Genomic DNA, 26,391 nt, shown 5'->3' on the forward strand with positions numbered 1-26,391 from the left:
ACTCAAAATTCTTCATTTACAAAACTAAATAATAAAACAAAACCACTCATAGTGTGCAGAATTGACTTTGGAAAATTTATGGCGTCATTGTGATTAGAACAAAGATGTTTTGCACATGCATTTTCATGTGATATATTACTCAGTGTGCTTTTTGGGGGTCGTGGTCAACTTTGATCTTAGGACATAACAATGCTCTCATTTATTCCATTCTAATTCTCACCATCATGGTCACTCAAACCGAAAATCTAGGAGGATCTATATGATTGGCCTTGTTACCAGGCCTTTGCCATGCTTGATGGCATGCTGAAGAGGTAATTCAACCATTTGATTCAGCTGTGTTGGAGTAGGGATGGATCTAAAGCTGCAGGACAGTAGCTCTCCAGGACTGAAGTTGGAGACACCAGGTTTGAAGCATTTTCCACACCATTCTATACTGCCCCCCTGTGGTCATCTTACACACAGTGTAGCATGCCAAAGTTGCAAGTCACATACAATGATGCAATGAGAATCCTCCTTAAAATAGCCGGAGGGGGTTGTAAGATGTTTTTTCAGATATTTGTAACTGCAGGTGTTTGCACTTTTAAAGCGCTTTTAAGAAAGTTAATATTTGGTTGGTTTTATATATTGTGCTTTTTTCTGTATAACCACGAACTTAAGTCTGTTGATAAAGCTTGATTAATGAATTATAAAATCACATGGAGCACAAGCATACTTCCAACCTATTGTAAGATTGTGTTGCATAGATTATATTTAATGTGTTTTTTTGGATTTTTATTAAGAAAAAAACATCAAGAAGTCACAAGCAAAAGGAGAACACACAATGGCACATGTTTAAACAAGGAATGTTTATTCATCAAAATGATTTATTACTCAAATAGACAAAACATAATTTTTTCACCCAAAAATATATGTTCAAAGCCCCAGAACGGTAGCCCAATATCCCACAAAACTGTCACATGATATTAAACAGAAGCTGTCAAATCAGCTCTGCAGAGGGGGCAATCATAATGAAGCGGTTCATTTAAAGTTGTAGATTCAAGCTGTTATCCATATTTTTGTCCACTGGAAGTCAGCCAAGAGGACTGTGTTGAAAAATTTTGCGTAATGAACCCTTTGTCAACATAAACTTCAGGACTTCAGAAAAAGTATTGGCCACAAACAAGAATATCAAGAACAGGTATGTCATTACACCAGGTGGGTGGAAACAGAAGACAGGAACCAGAGGACGGCCCCACTTTTACAACAAAATCAACTCATGGTTTAAACTTTGAAAACAATTATGATGATTAAACAATCAAACATTTATGGTATCTGGCAATGAGTTTTTCTAATCACTGTGGAAGAATTGTGGGAGGTTTTGTCTGGAATATTAAAATTTTTCTGGACTGAGCGGTAATTGGAAATATAATTCCATAAATTCCATTATTTATGGAATTATATTTCTATGATGTACAAAATAAATGTGGAAATTGTTTTATTGTGAAACAAACCAAACCCTGCAGCATAGTTTGACTCAATATTATTTTACTATCTCATCAGCCCTTTGCATTCCTTACAAGGCAAACTGCTGTAAGCCAAACGAGCCCACCTGGGTTGGTTTGGCCACAAGTACCAAAATGAATTAAATAAATACGTCATTAGATCATTAACTATATTTGTCATTAATAAATTAAAATAGACAAATATTTACTAAAAAAGAAATATATAAGTAATTACCTACAAATCAATCTTTTTCATTGAAAACATTTATGAAATTATTAATTTATTTCCAATTTTAATGAATTAATTAATGACATATTTAATTAGTTATTCAATTATGTATTTAATTATTTATTTTCAGCTTACATAAACGCTGACTATCACTGACTGTCACCAGACACAGTTCACTTATATCTGTATGTCTGTTTTATTTGTTCCTGAGCAAATTAATATTGAGAAGTATGCATGCATTGTTATTGTATATAACTTAAACCAAGTCTGAAAAAATAGTAGACAAAAAAAACCAAACCTTTTCAATAAACATGTTATATAAAATGATAAATGCTTGGCTGGTAGGAGGTTTTGAAACCAAACACCACCTGTTTCTCACAGGTTACTCTCATTTGCTTGTGATCAGTCGGTGTGACACTGACGTTGCTGTGGTCAGTCTTTACCATTTTTTGAGTCACACACTGAGGTACAGTACATTAACTGTGGTTTAGCTGCACTTTGTCTCAAAACACATACAGCCAAAGCAGTCGCCCTGCCCTTAGTTTTCCCTGCTCCACATCATTTTCCCCGTGGTTTGTCCACATCAGGCTTTGTTTAATGACAATATGTATATCTTGGCCATGAAGGCTGGAAATTTGGAGTTGGTTTCCCAGAAAAGCTGCAGACTTGGAAGTCATGAAAAGGAATCTTCTGGTCTTTACGTTATGAAGTGTAACTAATAGGTAATGTACATAATAACTAATAGCAATAGTGCATCTGTTACTTTAATGCAATATTTTACTGCTAGCTATTATTAATAAAACATCTTGATTATACTTCCTTTTAATTTAAGGGGGTCCTTCCATCATCAAGCCAACCTTCATGTCAGGTATGAATATTGTTAAGCTAAATATAAATATATATAAATTTCTGTTTAACCAGCATTATGTTGGTGAAAATTCAATTCAATACTTTATTTTCTCACAAGGAGAAATTAGTTTAGCAGAATGGACAAAAAAAGACAACATGCATGGGAACATAATTAGACTCAATATTATTGTTTAACTGTTTCATCAGTTCTGTGCAGTGCTTCCATGGTGATCTGTTCTGTGCCAAACCAACCTGCACTGCTGGACTGTCTGTCTCCAATCTTTGAAGTAAGTGACATAAGGCCCATGTCGGCACTTTCCTCATGCTGTGTGGGATTCTAGGAGTGGTATGTCCACCTCTTTGAAGATGAGCTTGATATATAATTTAATGAGTGTATATACAGGCCGCAACATTTTCCAGAACTGCTTTCTAAAACTCTTCAAGTGTAGACAAATTACTGAGAGAAAAGCTTCATGATTTTATAAATAAATATTACATATGTTCACAAACATGGCCAAAGCCTTGAATGTGAGTGTGAATGGTTTTCTGTCTTTATGTGTGAAATGTGTGTTCTTTGAATTTGAAAGTTATGTTCAAGTTATCACGTTATGTTCTAAAAAGACTTTAAAACACACATTTCCTGGAGTTGATCTCAGGTGTGGTGCTTGCATTTCCATGGTCAAGAGAAACCCCTCCACAATAGCCAACTGTGCAATATCCAAGTCTACCTTAAGACTGCATGAAAGTACTGGAAGTATTGAACTTTGAACATTTTTTTGAACATCTAAAAAGGCCAGCAAGCTTCTGGGAAAAAAACTCTTTGGACAGATGAAACCAAGATCAACCTCTACCAGAATTATGGCAAGAAAAAAGTATGGAGAAGCCGTGGAACAGATCATGATGCAAAGCACATCATCACCACATCGTCTGTAAAATACTGTGGAAGCAGTGTGATGGCATGAGCGTGCATGGCTGCCAGTGGCGCTGGGACACTAGTGTTTACTGACACAGGACAGAAACAGCCAAATGAATTATGAGGTGCTCAGAGACTGTCTGCTCAATTCTGGCTAAATGCAGTCAAACGGACTGGGCGGAGTTTCATAATACAGATGGACAATGACCCAAAACATACAGCCTAAGAAACCCAGAAGTTTATTAAAGTGGAATATTTTTGAATGGCCAAGTCAGTCACCTGGTCTTAACCCAATTGAGCATGCATTTCACCTGTTAAAGACAGGCCGACAAAAAAAAAAAAACACTAACTGAAAGCCTAATGGCCTGACAGAGCTTTAAAAAGGAGAAAACCCAGCATCTGGTGATATTCATGAGTTCAACACTTCAGAGCGTCATTGCCAGCAACGGATTTTCAACCAAGTATTAGAAATGAATGTTTTATGTTCAGTTATTTAATTTGTCTAATGACTTTTGAGCCCCTGAAATGAAGAAACTGTTTAAAAAATTCTTAGTTCAGAGACTGAAGAAGTCACTTGGATGAGTGATGAAACGTTTCTCCCACAAAACGCTACGTCCAGATGAACAGATTCAACTTTTGGAGATTCTTAGTTCAGTTCCACTGAATTGACGCTGAAAATCTGCACTTCACATGCATCTGAGTTGTTTCATTTTAAATTCATTGTGGTAATGTCCAGAACCAAAATCTATCCAAATACTTATTTAGCTACGATATGTAAAGTAGTATGATAATCCTATGAGTCCTATAAGTGATTTAAGGGTATAGATTTATATTTTGTAAATGTAATGACTACTCAGACCTGCTCTTTGTGCTGACACCAATTTTATTGTTTTAGTCCTGGATGAAAGAGTTTGTCAGTTGGGACCAAGTTCAGTTTGGTACTGACCTCCTGCATCTCCCCAGAACCAAATTCTGGCTTCCAGATATTGTACTGAGTTGTAAGTATCATCATACAAAAGCTGCACAAGTATTTTCCAAAGAACAGTCATTAAGAAACAGTATTGTGGACTCAGTCTCCACAAAATATTTTTTTTTTTTTTTATAGGAGAAATGTTGAGATAACCTATAAATAAATAGTTTGTTTAATTGTTGATTAATTCTTCGAACAGGCATATAATTTATTAAAACTACTGTACACTAGGTTTTGGTAAACAATTGAACTAATTCTGCACGAGCATTTTCTGAGCAGAAATCTGAAAATTGTATTCGGAATGAGTCTTCAGAAAACTTTTCTTTAAAAGGAGAGATGTGGAGATAACCTGTGTTTTAATTACTGTCAATTATTATCATAAAAATCTTTCCAGTATTTAGATCTGTTAAGCTGCAATAAGTAAATGAATAAATATAATTGTATACTTTAAATCTTTGGGTGCCATTCTCTCACTTCACACATTTGATCTGGTCTCACAGTATGGAGGAAGACAAAGCACCACCTGCTCCCTATGGGTACCTGCATAGCAACAGTAAAGTGGATGATGCTCAGCCTGTCAAAGTTGTCAGTTCCTGTAATCTCGATATCTACACCTTCCCCCGTGACATACAAAACTGTGCTTATACCTTCAACTCCTACATGCACTTTGGTAAGAGATTTTTCCTTCTATAGTCACTTCTTTATGTGAGTTTAAATTGATTATCACTGTTTAGAAAAACGTTCAAACCCTTTTCACATACCTCTAAAATTAATGTCGGCTTTTTGTGAGCTCAGCTTTCTCTTCGTTTTTCATCTCTGCGCAGCGAGGGACACATTTTGGAAGATTTTTCTTGGAAGATCTGCAGAAAAAATGACAGATGTCTCCGAGAGTGTGACGGCCACCATCGGTGAATGAGAGCTACTGGATATCACCTCGGATAAAAAAAACCCAGAATAATATTGACACTGATGGTTTATATGTTAATGAGCTTGAATTTTATGTAAGTTGATTGTAACTATAAACTACTATAAATAGTCAGAGTCAAAAGTAAGCAAATTTATATTTGAAATTTATTTTCATTTTTAAAAAGTTGTTCTTGTATAAGTCAAACACACCTAAAAATATTAATTCAAATAAAACCGGAGTTATACAGTTATATAGTGAAGATACATGTACAGGTAATGACAAGTCAGCTTAAGGATACCTCAGTTATCTCTTCTTTTCATTCCTTCCACAGCTCAGATTGAGGCGCCAGGCCACTATGTATATGGTAAACCTCCTGCACCCCAGCTCCTTTCTCATCGCAGTTGACCTCTTTAGCTTCCTGCTGCCTCCACAGACCGTGGACAGGTCTGCTTTAGAGATGACCTTCATCCTTGGCTACACCATCTTCCTCCTCATCATGAATGACCTGCTGCCGGTCACTGGAAACACCATACCCCTCATAAGTCAGTGACACTCAACAAAAAGTCTACAGTGATTTCTTAAAACCTATTACAGTTGTGTTTACATTACATTACTAATTTACCTTACTGACAACATTCTTACAAGAGTGTCTAAAAAAAATTAAGTGTAGATAAAAATAGAAACCTTGCTTGTAACGTCTACACTTAATGCCTACAGCATGTATTGCTCTTTCCCTCATGAGCATGTGGGACTATTAATGTGGCACAGGGGCAAAATTACTAAAAGTGTTTATTGTAGTTTACATATATTCACTCGATTAGACTGTGACATTGTAAACCTTTGTTTCTAGGTCTCAATACACACCGTTGTCTCTCTGTAGACGTGTTCTTCTCTATCTGCCTGGCTCTGATGGTGGCCAGTCTGCTGGAAACAATCCTCATCACCAATGTGCTGCGTGGGTCTGCTGACTTCTCTCCTGTCCCTCACTGGATGAGAGTCCTCGTTCTGCAGTTTCTGGGCTTTCTTGTCTGTACAACTCGATTGAATAAGAGATCAGGAGCTTCAGGTATGTAGTTTATATTTCAACAGGAATAACTGAATTCACAGAGTAGTTGAAAATCATTTATTTTGTCATGAAAAGTTGTAAAAGAAGAGAATCACACTGGAAAAACTAAAGCTAAACAATATTTTTCCTGAATTGACTTAGAAATAGACCTTAAGACCACAACTGCCATCACAATAATGAAGCCTCAAGAAACAATGGGGCCAGCAGTGAAGGACGGGGCTGTGCGGGAACTAAAGAAAGTGGGCAAGGACCTCCAGGACATCCACCTGCAGGTCCAGCAGCAGCAGAAAGAGAACCAAGGCTCAGAGGAGTGGATCCAGGTCGGTTTCATCATAGACCGTCTGCTGTTTAGCCTCTAGATTCTCTTCATCTTAGTCAGCTTTATCACCATCATCATTATCTGAGTGAACTCATACAGTCAGTAGACCACTACTCTGTTTTAAAGGTCTCTGTTTTTGCTGGTGACTTAAATGTTTGCATCATTCTGACTTCATTTTGTAATTGTTTTAGGTGGTCTGAAAAAAAAAAGCACATTTATACAATACACATCATACTCACCATTAAATAAGCTCTTCTACGTTAATTAGAAATCAGAGGGAACCATTGTATACAAAATAAAACTATCCCAAAATTTCAGTTTTTGATTTACATCAAAAATAATTTTGCAAATAATATGTCAGTTTTCTAATACATTTAGAAACTAAAGCTATTGCTATCAGTGGTTCACCAGAATAACCATTTGATTTGTAGGTTTAAGATTAAACCGACAATAAAAAATAAATAACAGAAAAGATCCTGTTTTTCAACAACTATTTTAATATATAACACTGTGTGTGAATGAACAAAAAACAGCAACAATTAACCTGGGCCCTGTTTCAGAAAGCCAGTTTAGTGCAAACTCTGAGTAAGTATACCCTGAGTTAACGAAAACTCTGGGTTTTCGGTTTCACAAAGCGAGTTTAGATTAATTCTGAGTGAGTTACTATGACAACACACTCCGTGAAGCTAACCTGCCCCCTAGCAGGTTTACTTCAACTAACCCTGACTTTCTCCGCCTCTTTGTCGGAAATCTGACTGTAGGAAGTGTCAGACATGGCGTGCCCCTTCCTTGAAGAGCCAGTAGATGTTGAAGCCCAAATTCTCCGCAGAGCTCTCCGCCGGGAGAGAGTGATTAGAGCGCGTTTGGACATTTTATCATTTCCAGATGATTTTCTGTGTGAACGTTACTGTTTTTCAGCACAATCTATAATTTATTTGAATAACATCCTCAGGCCTTATATTGCTCATGTGACACATCGCGGACATTCTCTCAGTTCTGTACATATTATTTGTATTGCACTTCGTTTTTTTTTTTTTGCAAACGGGAGCTTTCTGTATAATATTGGTGACGCTGAGCACGTTTCCAAGGCTACCGTCTGTCGGGCAGTCAGGAATGTTACAGTTGCACTGAAACGTCTCCTGTACTCGTTTGTGGTGTTCCCCGGTCATAGACCCACAAGATTTATCAAAGAGGGATTCCACAAAATTGCAGGTATCAGGATGAACAAAACTTAATTCATGATGTGGTGATACTTGAACTACTACTTAGATTTTACATTTATTTTCAGGGTTCCCAGGCGTGATTGGCTGTATAGATGGCACTCACATTCCAATCATTGCTCCTTCAGTAAATGAAGGAGACTATGTGAACAGGAAGTCTTTCCACAGCATTAATGTACAGGTACATAGTTCCTGTAGCATTTCAAACTAACACATTATTTCATTATAGTAATGGATGCTAATTTGTGTCCTCTGCACTGTGAAGATCATATGTGATGCTGCCAACATTATCACAAATGTGGAAGCCAAGTGGCCAGGCTCTGTTCATGACTCACGAATTTTTCGTGAATGTACACTGAGCACAAAATTTGGACATGGTGAGTTGAAAATACTTTAAAATATATAAAGACCAATTGCTACAGGGACATTTGAACTGATGTGTATCCTTCTGTCTTAGGAGAGTTCACTGGCTACTTGCTTGGTGATAGGGGTATCCATGTTTACCCTATTTGCTTACCCTTACCCTGACCCTGACCCGGGCCCACAGCAGCGATATAATCTGGCTCATTGTAGGATAATCTGGCTCATTGTGAACACACCTGAATCAAATAAGTAGGACAAGACATGCCAGACATGTTGAGAGGAGGTAATTTAGCCATTTAAATCAGCTGTGTTGGATCAAGGTGACAAAATCGCCCTCGAGGCCTGGAGTTCGAACCTGTGTTTAGGACAAGAGCCAGAGTTGAAATGACTATCGAATGCTTAAGGCCCGGTGCCAGTGCCTTCAAAGACTCAGGGTCACCCCAGAAAGGGCATGTGACATTATTGTGGCATGTGTGATTCTTCACAACATTGCCACAATTAGAGGAGAACACTGTCCTTCTGAACCAAACATCAGCAGTGATCCAAACCATGAACATCCTGACCCTCCCACGGACATACAAGATGGAAGAGCAGTCAGAGACACCATATGTCACAATCATTTCCTTTGACCCATCACCTCAACATGTTGAAAGAAGAATAAACAGATTTTTTGTTCAGCTGGCTTTATTGGTCGCCTGTGTTTCCTGTACACAAAGTATTAATAAGTATATTATTATGTTGTTCAAACACTGAAATAATTCGTCCATCTCTGACCACTTCACCCACCCTTAACTGATGTTCCAGCAGTAAAATCTCAATCTTGGTCTTTTGGATCTGCTGCTTGAAGTGTTCCATTTCCAAGTCGCATTTTTTTTTTATTTTCTTGATCAAATAGGTCTTGTACAGCTGCTTTACAGGGAGCTATTGAAACACAGAAAATAGCATTGACATTCATAGTACATGCCTACTTAGGTTGGTTGTAAATCAGTGCTGAACATCTTACTGAGGAAAGGTTTGTTGGAGAAGTGGCTGGACCCTCTTCCTCTGCATTTCCATCATCACTCTGTTAGAGACATAGAAAGTCCATGGTTTTATTATAGTACCACATTTTATTCAATTGTTATATTTTCCATTGTAAGATGTAAACCTCATAAAGTGTCTCTGTTGCTTCCTCCTCTGTAACAGCTGTCAATGTTTCTTCAATTTCCTGTAGTAATGAAATGAACAACATTGCTGTTCTACTGTAAACTCATGATCTGTGGAGTATTAAGAGTACTCACAACTGCATGTTGGTCTGGCTCAACAGGAGGCTGCACCAGATGCAGTACACCATCACCATCAACTGATAGAATATGAGGTTTATACAGGTCACTTATAACTTACAAGGGACCAAATGCCAATTAACAAACATATACCAATCACCTTACACTTCATTGTCATTATGCTCTCAAAGACAACCAAGACTGAGGGAAGGCAAAATCAGTAGGAAGATAACTTCACTACAAAATAATTCATTATGGTAAAGAGTTTATCAAATGAATGAGTAGCACTGCAAAGGTGACTGTGAAGAAAGGATGTATGCACATCATGTATTATTTTGAATTTACCTCTTATGTAGGCACTTGTGTCTTGCGGGGTTATTGACTCAGAGGATGTCCCCGCAGAGATGCCTTCAGCCACAGGGCGCCCACTGTTTTGGCTGAGGGCCAACTGCTCAGCCTCTCTGTGAGTGGTGGTGGTGGAGGACCCCACCTGTTTTTCGGCCTCCGCTTTTTTTTCTGTTGGCTATAACGGGTCACATTTGAGCATCCAGAGTAAGCAACTATGTACTTGTAATGTGCTCAGATAATTTCAATAAGTGCTTACAGAAAGAAAATTAATGTGGCCTCTAACTGCAATTGATTTACACAGGACAAACAGACCAAGCACTATGGCTCATAATGCAATTACACCTTACCTGTTTGGACTATATTTTTATATTTCATTTTTACTTGCTGCCGGGAACGTTTGGGGCCTGTTGGGTTGCACCTGCGCTCACATCACATCACAAAATAAAATGTATAAAATAAACACTAAAATTAAATATAATATAATAACGTGTTAAATGGGTGGAAATCCCTAGATCAATGTTTAAATTAACACTCACGCATTGACTCTGTCGGCTATGTTTTGCCATGCATGCTCCCTTTCTTTTGCAGCTGAGGCTGTGTTACTTTTTTTCATAAAATTTGCATGTTATCGGCATATGCTGCCATCAGAATTTCGGCCTCAAGCGCTGTAAAATACATTGACCGCGCCTTCTTTCCCTCCGTCTCCATGGTGACTCGCTTAATCTGTGCTCCACTAATCAGGGCTTTATGTATCCTCGTGCGCGCGCTTAACTTGGGGTTAAAGCAACTCCGCGTTGATTGAACTAATTGTTATCAGCCTTTCTGAAACCGAATATTCCGAGTTGGACAGTTCGGGGTTACTCAACCCTGAGTATCATTTTTAACTCTGAGTTTTCTAAACCGGCTTTCTGAAACAGGGCCCTGATCTAACAATTAAGGTCAAGGTTTAAAAGTTAGGTTCAATTTGAATGGTGACCTTCTTAATGACCTGTAATGATTGTCTTTAAAAAGATGCCCACACCACTATCACTGTTTTGGAGGAAGGAAGGTTCAGGGTTTAAGTAGTCATCATCATGGGCTCATCCCTTTACAATGAGAATAAGCAGTCAATCATTTACAGGTTTTGTCGTTTTATTGAATAATGGGTAAAGGAAGGAAAGACACACATGGACTGCTATCTCTATAAAGGACATAAAGTATGATTTAAGTAACTCAAAATGATACATGAACTCAGGAGACTCAAAGAGAAACTCACCTCAGCTGCCGCCCCATGTGGGAGTGAAGAAAGAGTGAGGGGTAGGTGAGTGCAGTCCTTATATAACGAGTGACAGGTGAGTGCAATTAAGGCCAAGCACCACAGCCAATCAAAGGTGAGGAAAAGAAACAAGGTGCATCTGGTGAAGTGAATGTGCTGAAAGGTGAGCCTTTACAACAGCCGCCCCCATATTTCTACTGAGAAATATGTTCAAAGGATTAGAGATGCTCTTTTTCACGAAGCGGGGGCAGAGGAATCAGACATGCTACAGGTCTAATATAGGTTCAGGGGGTCGACCTAGAGGTCGACAACGCAGGCCAGACAGTTCACGGGGCCGATCATGTAGCCAGCGGTGGCTTCTTTGAGTTGCTTGAAGACGTTTCACCTCTCATCCGAGAAGCTTCTTCAGTTCTAAGGTCAAATGGCCGAGAGTCCCAGATTTAAACCCAGTGGGAGTATCCCCCCAAAGAGGGACAAAGGACCCCCTGGTGATCCTCTAATCACATGCGCCAAGGTGTGAAAGTGGGTGTGGTACCTAATCAGCCAGGGTTTCGGGTGAGCTCATTGTGAAACCTGGCCGCACCTTGTCATGTGAATTCCTGAGGTCAGATGGCCCAGGATGTGAGTGGGCGTTAAGGCGTCTGGGGAGGGAACTCAAAACTGGATTATAGATGGCAGACAGTTGGTGTCGTAAACCGCCACCTCTGTTCAAAGATGGTCGCTCACAGTGGACATAGATGGCTTCTTTCACTCCTCTTTCAAACCATCTGTCCTCTCTGTCCAAAATGTGAACATTGGCATCCTCGAAAGAGTGACCTTTGTCCTTAAGATGCAGGTGGACTGCTGAGTCTTGTCCTGTGGAGGTGGCTCTTCTATGTTGTGCCATGCGCGTGTGAAGTGGCTGTTTGGTCTCTCCAATGTAGAGGTCTGGGCATTCCTCACTGCACTGTACAGCATACACCACGTTGTTAAGTCTGTGTTTTGGAGTTTTGTCTTTCGGGTGAACCAGTTTCTGTCTGATCTGATCTTCTTTAAAGAAGATCAGACACCAGCGAGGGAGGATAAGAAAGACAGACGCAACAACGTTGTCATCCCCTATGTAGCCGGTGTATCAGAGAAACTCAGGAGAGTTTTCTCCAAGCACTCTTTGGGGGGATACTCCCACTGGGTTTAAATCTGGGACTCTCGGCCATTTGACCTTAGAACTGAAGAAGCTTCTTGGATGAGAGGTGAAACGTCTTCAAGCAACTCAAAGAAGTCCAGACGCTTTTCTTTGCAAACTCCTTTGACCATATTAGGTGATGTGCATCTCTGTAATGAGAAGGGGTGTGGTCTAATGACATCAACACCCTATATCAGGTGTGCATAATTATTAGGCAACTTCCTTTCCTTTGGCAAAATGGGTGTTATGATTTAATGTTGTCAGTGTTTTGTTTTATGTTATGTTTAAGGATTTGTTCTCGTTTCCTGTTTTATTGTGAAGGTCTGCGTCTCATGTGAGTGTGTTCAGTTTTACCTCTGTCTCGTCTTGTTGATTATTCCCAGCTGTGTTCCCCACCTGTGTGTAATCTCCCTGTGTTTCCCTGTGTGTATTTAAGTCGCGTCCTCTGTCTTTGTAGTTTGGCTGGTCCGTCTGTGTATCCACTGTGTCTCATCCGTGTGTTTCCCTGCTGCCCAACCGTCATCTGTTTTCTGCTGGCTGTTATTCGTGTTCAGGTTTGTGTTTCTGTTCAGGGTCAGTAGTTTAGTTTTTCCCAGTATAGTTTAGTTCTCCGTTCACCATTTTGTCCATCTTTTGTTGTGTTTGCCTTAGTGGCACCAGCCATTTTTTAGCCAACCTGGTTGTCCAGTTTAAGATAAAGCCTCTTCTCATCCCACAATCTGGTATTCATCATCTTTTATGTTGCGGCTATGAGCCGGGTCGTAACATGGGTCAAAAGAAGGACTTGACAGGCTCAGAAAAGTCAAAAATGGTGAGATATCTTGCAGAGGGATGCGGCAGTCTTAAAATTGCAAAGCTTCTGAAGCGTGATCATCGAACAATCAAGCGTTTCATTCAAAATAGTCAACAGGGTCGCAAGAAGCGTGTGGAAAAACCAAGGCGCAAAAGAACTGCCCATGAACTGAGAAAAGTCAAGCGTGCAGCTGCCAAGATGCCACTTGCCATCAGTTTGGACATATTTCAGAGCTGCAACATCACTGGAGTGCCCAAAAGCACAAGGTGTGCAATACTCAGAGACATGGCCAAGGTAAGAAAGGCTGAAAGACGACCACCACTGAACAAGACACACAAGCTGAAACGTCAAGACTGGGCCAAGAAATATCTCAAGACTGATTTTTCTAAGGTTTTATGGACGGATGAAATGAGAGTGAGTCTTGATGGGCCAGATGGATGGGCCCGTGGCTGGATTGGTAAAGGGCAGAGAGCTCCAGTCCGACTCAGACGCCAGCAAGGTGGAGGTGGAGTACTGGTTTGGGCTGGTATCATCAAAGATGAGCTTGTGGGGCCTTTTCGGGTTGAGGATGGAGTCAAGCTCAACTCCCAGTCCTACTGCCAGTTTCTGGAAGACACCTTCTTCAAGCAGTGGTACAGGAAGAAGTCTGCATCCTTCAAGAAAAACATGATTTTCATGCAGGACAATGCTCCATCACACGTGTCCAAGTACTCCACAGCGTGGCTGGCAAGAAAGGGTATAAAAGAAGAAAAACTAATGACATGGCCTCCTTGTTCACCTGATCTGAACCCCATTGAGAACCTGTGGTCCATCATCAAATGTGAGATTTACAAGGAGGGAAAACAGTACACCTCTCTGAACATTGTCTGGGAGGCTGTGGTTGCTGCTGCACGCAATGTTGATGGTGAACAGATCAAAACACTGACAGAATCCATGGATGGCAGGCTTTTGAGTGTCCTTGCAAAGAAAGGTGGCTATATTGGTCGCTGATTTGTTTTTGTTTTGTTTTTGAAGGTCAAATGTATATTTGTGAATGTGGAGATGTTATATTGGTTTCACTGGTAAAAATAAATAATTGAAATGGGTATATATTTGTTTTTTGGTAAGTTGCCTAATAATTATGCACAGTAATAGTCACCTGTACACACAGATATCCCCCTAAAATAGCTAAAACTAAAAACAAACTAAAAACTACTTCCAAAAACATTCAGCTTTGATATTAATGAGTTTTTTGGGTTCATTGAGAACATGGTTGTTGTTCAATAATAAAATTATTCCCCCAAAATACAACTTGCCTAATAATTCTGCACTCCCTGTATTGTCGTTACAAATCTCCTGCACAGTTCCTCTCACTATTCTCGAGCTCCTCGCTGGATCAGAGTGCTTATTCTTAAAATCCTGGGTCGACTAGTATGCCTTCCTCCAAAGCCCAGAGATCGAAACAACACAGTGATCCAAAATCCGGTCACACAGGGTAGGAAACGAGATCAGGATCATTTTCTGAGCAAGTTCTTAAAAAATGTCAAAGCTGCCATAATCTTCTTGTTATTTTCCCTGCAATAAAAATGCCAATCTCCTCTCCAGTGACAGAGGAATGCAAGACTCTGGAGCAGAAGGGGCCACTGAGTGAGGACAAAGCCCTGCAAGAGCTGAGGAGCCTGGGCAGAGTCCTCCAGGCTCCACCTTCAGGTGGAGCAGCATCTGAGCAAAAGCCTGAACACAGAGGAATGGATCCAGATAGGTTTAATCATAGACCGCCTGCTGTTCATCCTTTACATCATCTTCATAACAGTCAGCTTCATAACCATCATCATTATCTGGGTGGTTTCATACAATGCAGCCTAATGTAACTTTTTAGCTTTCTAACTCCTTTCATTTGTTTTTGTGTTTTCAAATAACATTTAACACCACACCCACACACTGAAACGCTCTACCTTGGCAATAATACAGTACGTTTTGTTGTTTTAGCATGTATTAGTATGTTTTAGTATTTTTATTACAACATGCTGATGACATCAGTAGTTTCCACAGATTATTTAGGCTATTAATATTTTCGAAGTCATATAATGTTGTACTCTTTGCATTGATTTTTTTGGTTAGTTAGTATTCCAATTATGCAAAAAATCAATAAAGACATTCCAGAGTCCTGTTTTCCAACTGAACCCTTCATCTGTCTTACATTTTCATGATTTTGTGAACCAATAAAACAATTAAATCACAATATTTCACAGCTCAGATGATAATGAACTTAATCATTCTCAGGCTTAAGTTGTGTAAAAGCATCTTAACTGAAGACAGTCGTATACTGATTAATTACTCTTCCCCATACATCCATTATCTATGACATCAGTTTTCTGTATTAGATGTTTGGTGCTAAATGCCTCTAAATGATTAATTTACCAAAATAAATAATAAAATAAGAGCCTTCAGAGTGTGCATGTGTTCAACTCACCCCTGCAGGGTAAGGGCTCTACTAAAACTTTGATTTTTTTTAATGTTTTTTATTACAACATGCTGATGTCATCCTGAAGACATCAGTAGTTTCTACAGACCTTTTATGCTATTAATTGTTTTGTGTTATTTTGTGTCATTTGATCTGTTGAAAAAAGAATGTCTTAAAACGCTCAAACCAAAAAAGTGCTTATGTCCCTGCCATCACTAATTTATTGCTTTAAAGTCTGGAAATGATCCAATTGAAGCTTAAGCTTTTTCCTAATCCATGTTACCCTGAACCTATGACCTTGAAGCAGGTTGTGTGCACAAGAGTCCGCAGTAAATTAACCTTTTTCTGATCAACCCTAACCCTTAACTAGTGGCCACAAATAAGGATATTAGAAAAAGATGTCTGATTAGACCAGGTGCCTGGAAGCAGAAAAAGGCCGTGGTTCTGCACCATAACCAACTCATGAATACTCGCACACACACAGAGTATTAACAGTGTATGTGGCTGTTTAGGGCCACAACCACTGGGGGGTGGGGGGCACATGACTTTCTCTATTGATTGCTTTGTGTAGTTCACATAAGGAGAATTACATTTTTTTGAGAATCTGCCAACTTTACAGTACTCTACAGTAGTTGTGCTGGTTAGGAAACTATTAGGTGCTCATGTCACATCTGTTCCCCTCTCAATTTTAACGCCCCTCTAGTTTTCACACAGTCATACTCATCCTGTGCACTTTATACACACACGCATCAACACACCCACCCAGCATATCATACCCATACCCATAGCATACACAGAAAGTAATACATTTACTATTCATTTACTTTTTTGCTGGTCAACTTAAGTAGAACTGCAACATCATGTGTTATTTATAATATCTAGGGTTTTTTTTTACCTAGAACACAATGTTTTGTGTGCAAGTGCTCATCTTCATGTAGTTATGAGCAGTGGGGCTACATATAAAATCTTGTTTAGGGCCACCAAAATCGAGAAAATGGTGAGCCAGCACAGCCAGGACAGAGGGACCATGACAAAAATGTAAAAATGATGATGATTTCATTTAAATCAAATCAAATCGAATCAGATCACTTTTATTGTCACATCATATGTGCAGGTACACTGGTACAGCACATGTGAGTGAAATTTTCGTGTGCAAGCTTCACAAGCAACAGTGGTGTGCAAAATATAAGTAACATAAGATACAAGCAAAATATAAGAATGTATGCACATTGCTAAATATGTATACCAAATATTTTGTGCAAAAGAAATGGCATATATGTACAACATGGAGTGTCTAAATGTCAAAGTTCCAGTAAGTGAAACTGAGGTGTCTATGCGGTGTTCAGCAGTCTGGTGGGCTGATGGAAAAAGCTGTCCCTCAGGCTACCTCCACACTAGCCCGGATAGATTTGAAAACAGCGCTTTCGTCTTAAAACGCTCCGCGTCCACACTAGCGTTTTCAGTCGTTTTCACAGAGTTGTGCGCCCACATTGAAACGGCTGAAAACGCTTACGTTCCAGTACTGCGCATGCGCGAAAGCGAGTGAGAATTAAAGAATTTGAAGAAAAGCTATCTGAAACATGTACAAACTTTTTAGGGCTGTCAAAATTGAGAGCAATCAAAACAACTGCTGTATAATGCACTCCGCTATCTTTGTTTAATTGGTCACATGACTGCATCACATGACTAAAATGCGTCATCGTTTTAGAAAGTCTGCATTTTCGAGTGTCCACACTGCGACGGGACAGCTCCGTTTTGAAATGTATGCATTTTGGAGAGCGTTTTCAAAACGCTGCATTTTCCTTGAGGAAAACGAAGAGAAAACGATGCGTTTTCAAACAAAAACGCATTAGTGTGGAAGTAGCCTCAGTCTGCTGGTTCGGGACCAGATACTGCAGTACCTCCTGCCTGACGGAAGTAGTTTGAACAGTTAATGACTGTGGTGACTGGAGTCTTTGATGATCCTCCCTGCTTTCCTCAAGCACTGCTTCTTGTAGATGTCCTGGAGGGAGGGAAGCTCACCTCCAATTATCCTTTCAGCACACTGCACCACTCTCTGGAGAGCTTTGAGATTGTAGGCGGTGCTGTTGACGGTGAGATGGTTCTCTTGGCACCAGTATGTCAGGGCGCTGACCTCCTCCCTGTAAGCCATCTCATCACCTTTGGTGATAAGATCCACCACTGTTGTGTCAAAAAGGAAAAGTACAATTAAACACAAAAAATAGCTGCTGCTTGGGGGAGCTCGCGACGAGGCTGCCATACTCGGCACCATCCTTTTTACACATTTATTGAGGGGGAAAAAAGCTAACAAAACCTAACTGGCTCTATTTTAAAAAGTAATTGTCCCCAAAGCCAAATAATCCTTCGGCAGCAAAAACTGCAATCAAACATTTGTGATAACTGTCAGTGAGTTTTTCACATCACTGTGGAGGAATATTGGTCCACATTTCTCTTTGCAGAATTGTTAAAATGGTTAAAAAGTTGAAAAGGTTAGCTAAGCAGAGCTTTTGCATGAAACCAAAGTCAACCTGTTCCTCACACAACACAGTTCATTTGCCTGTGATCAACAAGTGACATTGATCATAGGTTGACATTGCTGTGGTCAGCCTTCACCATTTGCGAGTAACACACCGAGGTGCATTACATTAACTATGTGCAGTATGTCTGAAAACACCTGGCCTTTACTTTTCCCTGCTCCACATCATTTTCCATGGGTTTGTTCACATCACACAAAAACAAATGTTACTTATAGTTTACAGTAAGTGAATTTCTGTGTATTGTGAAAATCAAAAATCTCTTTTATCCACAAAATAAAAAAGTCCATGCATTGACAACATCCATACTGCAATAAGGTCAAAACTGTGAAGCACTTTAAAATGTGTTTTTAAAACAGCTGTACAAATAAAGTTATTATTACTATTAACAGGAAAACAATGTAAACTATCACACAGATGATTTTATGTTTTCACAAAACTGGTGAATTTTAATTAACGTGTTATAAAAAATGATAACGCTTGACTGGTAGGAGGTTTGAAACCACCACCTTTTCTCACAGGTTACTCTCATTTGCTTGTGATCAGCAGGTGTGGCACTGACGTTGCTTTGGTCAATCTTCACCATTTTTCAAGTCACACACTGAGGTACATTACATTAACCGTGGTTTATCTACACTTTGTCTCAAAACACATACAGCCAAAGCAGCTGCCCTGCCATGCCTAGTTTTTCCTGCTCCACATAATTTGCCCGTGGTTTCTCCAAATCCGCCAAATCAATCTTTGTTTAGTGACAATATGTATATCTTGGCCGCGAAGGCTGAGTTTGAGAGGGGCAAGAATTAGTTTCCCAGGCAAGCTACAGACATACTTTTGCACTGTAGCTGCTGACTAATACATTTAACAGCAAAAAGTTTTGAATGTGACAATTCTTTAAAGAAGATAAATATTCTGTAGTAGTTTGAAGACAAACTTTTCAGAACGGCAAGAATACAATTTCACTTGCAACATCATGGTAAGAAATATTCTTGTCTTTATGTTACTAATAAGTAAAAACTGTCTTTTGTTTGGCCTCTGCGTTCTGTTCGTATCATTCAGCTTCTTTGCTGGGTTACATACTGTTAGTAGCCGGCTGCTATATTTTAAAGTCCCAATTTATGCTAGTGACATGAATGTTTACTTAATTTTGACTAATATCCTTAGAGGGTTTGAAAATGGGTACATAGATAAGAATTTATATTCAAATATTTTTATCAGTTTTGGGTGCATATACAATCATAAAGCATGCTCATCACTCAAAAATAGGAAAAGAAAAGGCTTTAGGAGAAGAGTGTTAACAAGCGTAAAATGACTTTTATGCAGTAAATGCTTGTTTGATGAATGGGGGAAAAAAACAACATAAAATATGGTTGCTGAATCTTATGGTATTTCAAATTTCTTGAACAGTCAAGTTGTTTATAAGACTGAAAACATTTATACAGATAATGTTGTGATATCCCGAAAACCCCTAAGCATATTTCTGTATTTTCCTGATACTATCAGTAATATGTTTACAAAATGTTACCAGTTATCACAGGTAATTTTGCAGTTTTCCTGCAATTTAAGAATATCATTGATATAATGTCATATTACAGTGCAGCACTTAACCCAAGTAATCTAAAACATGGATTTATAGTTGTAAAAGGTCTTATATATATAAAAAACACTGAGTCAATGACCCAGGTACCCTAACATGAGTTAGCAAAGTAAAAGTAATCTTTGTGTCCCTTGTGCTCTCGCACTGTCTCCTTCCTCTGTTGCCTGGGTTTCATCTATCTCTGTGTGTTTCTGTTTCCCATACTTCCTGTTTTTACTAAGTTAGTCTCCTGTCCTGTGCGCGTCATGTTCAGATTTGCTTCTCCCTGTCTTGTTATTTAGATCACACTCAGCTGTGTTCCCTCCTGTGGTTTGTTCCCTCGTTTACCCATGCCCTGGTTCAGTTTGAATGGTTTTTGAATTAATTGTGATGATTTTCTTAAAACAAAAAAGGCAGTGTTACATTAAAAGTGAAAAACATTCTTTTCTGTTTTGTCTTAAATAAAAATATTTATTTCATATCTTGAAATATCTTTTTCTACTCTTGGGATATGTATCAGGTTTTTGAAACAGAAGAAGAAAAAGAAGAGATATAATCATTAAAAAAACACTTAAAATGCCACTAAGAATCTTTACAGGCAGTCCTCACCACTTGCACACTTCACTCAAACTGACAACCAGTTTTGATGCAATTTTAATGTTTTTAGTGCTGCCTGCTGAAAGTAAGACCTTCTAAGCTTCTATTCGTCTTCATATCTCTGCTCGTGAATGGTAAGTACAGTTGCTACAATGTATAAAATGAATTAACTTGATTTGTCTTAAAAATGTATACACATCTTTTATGTGATTAATTCCTTGATTTTCATTTTTAATTAATTTTTGAGTGTTGATTTTCTCACAGTTTTCATTCAAGTCAGTTATCCAAAATACTAAAAAATATGCAAATGATTGTATGCATTGTAATGGTTCAGCATTAGGACTTTTTATTTTGTCTGTTAATCCAGGGTCTTTAGACGTGACTTGTTATTTTGTTAGCATAACTCACAATGACAGTTTAGCCAAAACATGTCCAAATCACACATTTAGTCAGAAATGTGCGTTTGTGTCCACATTTTAAAGATTCTCTATGGCTGGATTAAAAACAAAATATTCAAAATCTTCGGAAATCTGAACACTGAATAAAATCATGTTTAAATTTAGACACATTTAGACTGATCATGCCTCGTTTGTATTTTTAAAAATGAGGCATGATATTTAGATATTAAGAAAACTTGCAATAAAAACTATGATTATCTCTATGTAAATAATTAAGTTTTACTGTAACGTTAATCAATGTTTACTCTGTACTCTGTTTTCACCTAAATGTAGGGTTGAAAAACATTTTGAAGAAAAAATTGAAAATTGCACAAAACATTACCAGTTGTAATTGTTCTTCCAAACCAAACCACTGTATACTTTGAGGTTCAGGGTTACGGTTCTTCATTTCACACGAATGTTTATGTGGGTTTCTGACGCTTTGCTAGGGCCATTTATTCATTTGGGGCAAAAAAACATATCTGCTCCTAGATAGTGAAGCAAATGTCAAGTCACCTATACAAATCACGAGGGCACATTTCTTCTATCCTTTGTAGCTCAGTACAGCTCCACCATGCTGAACTGCTCTAACCCCGATTCGCCTTCAATGCTGGAAGCCCTTAAGCCAATCTTCAACCTGAACACCATTCGACCTGTGGTGAACATAACAACCGTCACTAATGTTGGCATTTCTATAACTGTGTTTGGCATATTGGGAGTGGTAAATAACACCTTTATTAACTTAAAACCAATTCAGTAATGGTCATATGTGCTTTTCTGCATACTGTACAAGATAAAGAGCATAAAATGGTCAAAAGCAATTTCCCATGAGAGGCTTTTAAAAAAATGTTGTCTCCCTCTCATTCCACATATTTTTAATTTGAGTTTTAAATCAAAATGAACAAGTATAATACATCTGAACATCAATAATTAAAGACAAATGAATGATTCAGTTCAGTATGTGTTCTAGAGACATTAAGGTTCAGTAAAACTACCCAGTTATGGATAAAAATCTTCTTTTTCAGAATGAGAAAGCGCAACTCCTCAAAACATTTCTCTGGCAAGAAGTTGTAAGTAGTTTCTTCATAGTTTTCAAGTTTTCAAGCAATAATGGTGATTTCTATCCATGAAAATGTTTTTAAGAGATCACAGTGTAAGTTTTGTCCTTAAATAGCAGTAGAATGTCAAACCCATTAGTGACTTTCAGTTTAGTTCAGTTTTATTTATATAGCCCCAAATCACAACAATAGTTGCCTCAAGTTTCTTTATATTGTAAGGTAAAGACCGTACAATAATACAGAGAGAAAGTTAAAAAGAAGGACGGTGTCAGACTCTTTAGTTTCTGAGGTTTCTTTGTTGCAGAAATGGCAAAATGAATTTACCAAGTGGGATCCAGAAGAGTGCGGAACTAGTCGGATGTCTGTTCCAAGAACAAATCTCTGGGTACCAGATATAATAATCAATGAATTGTAAGTCCTATCTTCAACAATTCACAAATTACGATCAGTTTCGTTTTTATGTATTTGTATGATCTTGAGAACTAGCCCTGAAGCATCATTAGCCAATAAAGAGCTAACTCTGCTAAGTAGGAAAGAAAAAATGGAGAAAGTGCATACAGGTGAAAGTACAAAGGTACAGTTTATGTGTAGAATTTTGTCAGAAAATTTGGGGGTTGTGACTCCAGTTGGTTTCATTGTAAAAAAAAAAATCATAATGGCATGCACAGGATAATAGAGTGGCTTGGTAACACTACTATCCGCTATATGAAGGTATAATCCTTTTCATCTGCCTCCTATAATATTTAGCAGACAGAAAGAAGCAGACAACTTAACAATAAGAAGTCACTTATTATTAGGCTGCACTTTTCTCAAGTCTTTGATCTACTATCATCTGCAGATACCTGGTTATCACTTCTGGTGAAAATCAATATAGGCTACAGTCACTTTAAGCTATTTCTCCATACATTTTCCATTTCTTCCATGTAGATATCTGACTTCAATTAATGTCTTTTATCTTCCTGCAGCATGGATGAAAACACAGCTCCAAAGGTCCCATATACCTACCTGCTTTCTGATGGTACTGTCAGTGATTCGCAGCCTGTCAAAGCTATCACCTCCTGCAGACTTGACATCTACTTGTTTCCATTTGACATTCAGAACTGCACTTTATCATTCAACTCATACACACTCAAGAGTAAGTATGATCATGAGGATGTATCACGAGCAGTCCTGGTGAATTGAGTGGTTTAGTGTTTAAAGCTGTTGTTTTATTTATATGTATATGGTTTTATCTGACTTTGACTGTTTTCCACGCAGGTAATGCTGTGCAGCTTTACCTGACAGAGACTCCAGAGAGGATGTTTGAATACTCTAAATCTAAGATGGCAACTATGGGTGAATGGGAATTAATTGGAATTGCAGCAAAGAAATACACAATACCATCTACAGCATCGGGCTCTTACGATGAAATTCGCTTCTATGTAAGAAACTGCATTGCACTGTAAAAATTTAATGTTATTGTATGATTTACTTATTCATACTATAAGAAAACAGAAGACAAATTCTTTCAGGAAGTAATCAGAAACAAGAGTTTTCTCTTCATTACCATTTGACTCTATTGTTTGTATATTTGATAGGAAACTAGGATATATTGCTTTACGTATATAAAGAATTTGGGCATATAGTTGCAGTTTCCCATATAGAAAAGATATATATAAATCTTATAAAGTTTGTATCTGTCTTGTGTGAAACTTGTATGAAAAGCATACAAGAGTGAAAACAGATATAAGATCCCTTGAAAAATTATATAAATGAAACTTGTATGTTTTGGATACTTCCTAAAACAATATATGAAAGTAATGAGAAAGTGGCTACTTTCATGAGTGAATCATATAAGCCTTATATGATTCACTATATGAAGTAGGCCACATCTGATGCAAGTCTTTTATAAGTTTTTACTATTCCTTTTTCATATGGGTTAATTGGAGTTCAATTGTTTAATTACTAATAAAAAGAAACTTCATTACCTGCTGCCACAGGTATTCTGATCATAACTAGTTCTCTACCACAGTAAACAGATTGAAAGGCTTTGTTTCACACAGTTAAGATGGGGAAAACATTTCACAATTAAGTTATATCTGCAAATTTATGGGCCTTGTCATTTAACTATTGTATATGTATGAGGTACTGTATGATCAAAGCACAAAGAACTATGTGAGATTAGTTAAATTCTCACTTTGCTGCAGATCTCATTGCGGCGCCAGGCCATGCTGTACGTAGCGAACCTCCTGCTCCCCAGCTGCTTCCTCATCACTGTGGACCTCTTCAGCTTCATCTTACCTCCCAATGATGCTGACCGGTCTTCATTCAAGATGACACTAATCCTGGGCTACACCGTCTTCCTGCTCATGATGAATGACCTGCTGCCTGTCACTGGAAATGCCATACCTCTCATAAGTAAGTTTACATTGTCTTGATTGGTATACATTTATTCCCAATGTTAGTCTTTGGCCCAAATACAAAAGGGTATACAAATACAAAGTGGATGGATGACTTATTTGGAACGTTTGTGAGGATAAAGTCTTTTATCTCCAAACAATAAATCATCCAGCCATTTTCTTTAACTTATCCAAAGTCAGGTCAAATGGACAGCAGCCTAAGCAAGGAAACCCAAACCTCCCTCTCACCAGCTGCCTTCTGCTTATCCATGGAAAGACTGAGGTATTCCCAGGCCAGTCGCGAGATTAAATCTCTCCAGTGCGTTCTGGGTATCCCGGGGGCCTTCTCCTGGTAGGAGATGCCCAGCTGGAACAGTTTACCCAGGAGGCAACTGCCTCAACTAGCGACCTTTCAATATGGAGGAGTAGCGGCTCTATTTTGAGCCCCTACCAATTGACTAAGTGAGAGCCCATCCACCCACTGAGAGCCAATTTCTGCCATTTGTATCCACAATCATTTGCTTTTAAAAGATTTCACAATAATAGTGGTAACAAAAAGATCAGGCCTAGATTAACAACCTTGTTGACTTTTCTCAACAACAATGCTCCATTTGGTGCCACGTGGTTGCATAACATTTTGGACACAACAATTTACCGACATTAGGCATCAGAAAAATTAAGTTATGCAACACTCTTTACAGTAAACTGAAGGAATGCATCTCGCTCTGTCTCCCTCCATCTCCATGTCCTTTTTTTTTAGTTTTAAATGTTTTTGTCTGGATTTAACTTGTATTTGTCTGTAAAATATTGACATTAATTATTTCTTTACTATTATTATTATTATTATAGATGTTTTTCTGTCTATGTGCCTGGCTATGATGGTGGCTAGTCTACTGGAAACTATCATCATTACAAACTTCCTCTGCGGTTCCTCTAACTATTCTCGAGCTCCTCGCTGGATCAGAGTGCTTTTTCTTAAAATCCTGGGTCGACTAGTATGCCTTCCTCCAAAGCCCAGAGATCGAAACAACACAGTGATCCAAAATCCGGTCACAAAAGGTAGGAAAGAAGATCAGGATGAGCAAGTTCTTAAAAAAGGCCAAAGCTGACCTAATCTTCTCTGTTGTTTTCACTGCAATACAAAATGCCAATCTCCTCTCCAGTGACAGAGGAATCCAAGACTCTGGAGCAGAAGGGGCCACTGAGTGAGGACAAAACCCTGCCAGAGCTGAGGAGCCTGGGCAGAGTCCTCCAGGCCATCCGCCTTCAGGTGGAGCAGCATCTGAGCAAAAGCCTGAGCACAGAGGAATGGATCCAGATAGGTTTAATCATAGACCGCCTGCTGTTCATCCTTTACATCATCTTCATAACAGTCAGCTTCATTACCATCATCATTATCTGGGTGGTTTCATACAATGCAGCCTAATTTAACTTTTTAGCTTGTTTGTTCTTTAAACTTTTTGCATTAACTTTTAGTTTTCAAATAATATTTAACATCACACCCACAATGAGACAGGGAAAGCAAAACTGAACATAACACACATGGGATAAGAGACTTTCAAAATAAATTAGGAAGTAACAAACACTGAGACCAGGACTAAGACAAATGAACTTGACAGAACTAAATGGTGACTGGGGAGGCAGAAAGGTAGACAAACATGGAATCAAAACTGACTTCCAAAAGAAACGCTGAGGACGAGACACAGACGAGACTGGGAAGAGAACTAACATAATTTCACAAAGAACTAATTATTGGAAACACAGGAAATAACACCAGAAACAAAACACCATAAAAATAACGCCATCTCTCAAAATCAAAAGTAACAAAAGGTCCAAAATGAAAAGCTGAAAATACTGGGTCAAAGATCCAGGTCCATGACATATTTCAGTTACAAAGGGTAGAAAGACCGAAGCTGGCATAAATTAAGCTGCTAATATATATGGCGTGACTCACAAACAGCTAAATATCATTTGACAAAAATTAATATTTTATGTGTTAAGTATCATTACTTGTTGCCTTTACCTTTAAAAGCTATTAAGAATTTCTGATCTTGTAAGTAGTATGATCTTTTGTTTTTTATCTGTATGAAAATATTAAAGGTCTTTCTCACATTTTTTTGTCGTTTGTTATTTTGTGTTTAATTCAAAAGTTAGTGGTAAATGGCTGTCTTACTTGTTTAATTTTATAATTAAAGAGACCTTGACTTTAAAAGTATAGCATTACTAGCATGTCA

The 26,391-nt window shown here is 38.4% G+C and overlaps 2 protein-coding genes and 1 long non-coding RNA gene across 3 annotated transcripts; 2 read left to right on the forward strand and 1 right to left on the reverse strand.

Moving 5' to 3' along the window:
- Positions 1–7,972: 7,972 nt before the first annotated feature.
- On the forward strand, positions 7,973–8,445 carry LOC120432994. The gene is made up of 3 exons (XR_005608251.1): positions 7,973–8,135; positions 8,220–8,331; positions 8,412–8,445. It is a non-coding gene; the product is annotated as an uncharacterized LOC120432994 (long non-coding RNA).
- Positions 8,446–8,735: 290 nt separating this feature from the next.
- Positions 8,736–18,700, reverse strand: LOC120433018. The gene is made up of 7 exons (XM_039598460.1): positions 18,634–18,700; positions 17,603–17,761; positions 9,925–10,095; positions 9,598–9,659; positions 9,465–9,524; positions 9,321–9,380; positions 8,736–9,238 (listed from the first exon to the last, which is right to left on the reverse strand). Exons 1-7 carry the CDS (start codon positions 18,698–18,700, stop codon positions 9,002–9,004), a joined length of 816 nt encoding a protein of 271 aa, XP_039454394.1. The 3' UTR covers positions 8,736–9,001.
- A 2,595-nt stretch (positions 18,701–21,295) lies between these two features.
- On the forward strand, positions 21,296–26,140 carry LOC116335566 (5-hydroxytryptamine receptor 3E-like). Its single transcript, XM_039598461.1, has 7 exons — positions 21,296–21,442; positions 22,084–22,190; positions 22,745–22,914; positions 23,037–23,200; positions 23,966–24,176; positions 25,007–25,216; positions 25,321–26,140. Exons 1-7 carry the CDS (start codon positions 21,296–21,298, stop codon positions 25,581–25,583), a joined length of 1,272 nt encoding a protein of 423 aa, XP_039454395.1. The 3' UTR covers positions 25,584–26,140.
- Positions 26,141–26,391: the final 251 nt, after the last annotated feature.

Source organism: Oreochromis aureus, linkage group 15 (assembly GCF_013358895.1).
Source record: "Oreochromis aureus strain Israel breed Guangdong linkage group 15, ZZ_aureus, whole genome shotgun sequence".
Lineage (NCBI taxonomy): Eukaryota > Metazoa > Chordata > Actinopteri > Cichliformes > Cichlidae > Oreochromis > Oreochromis aureus.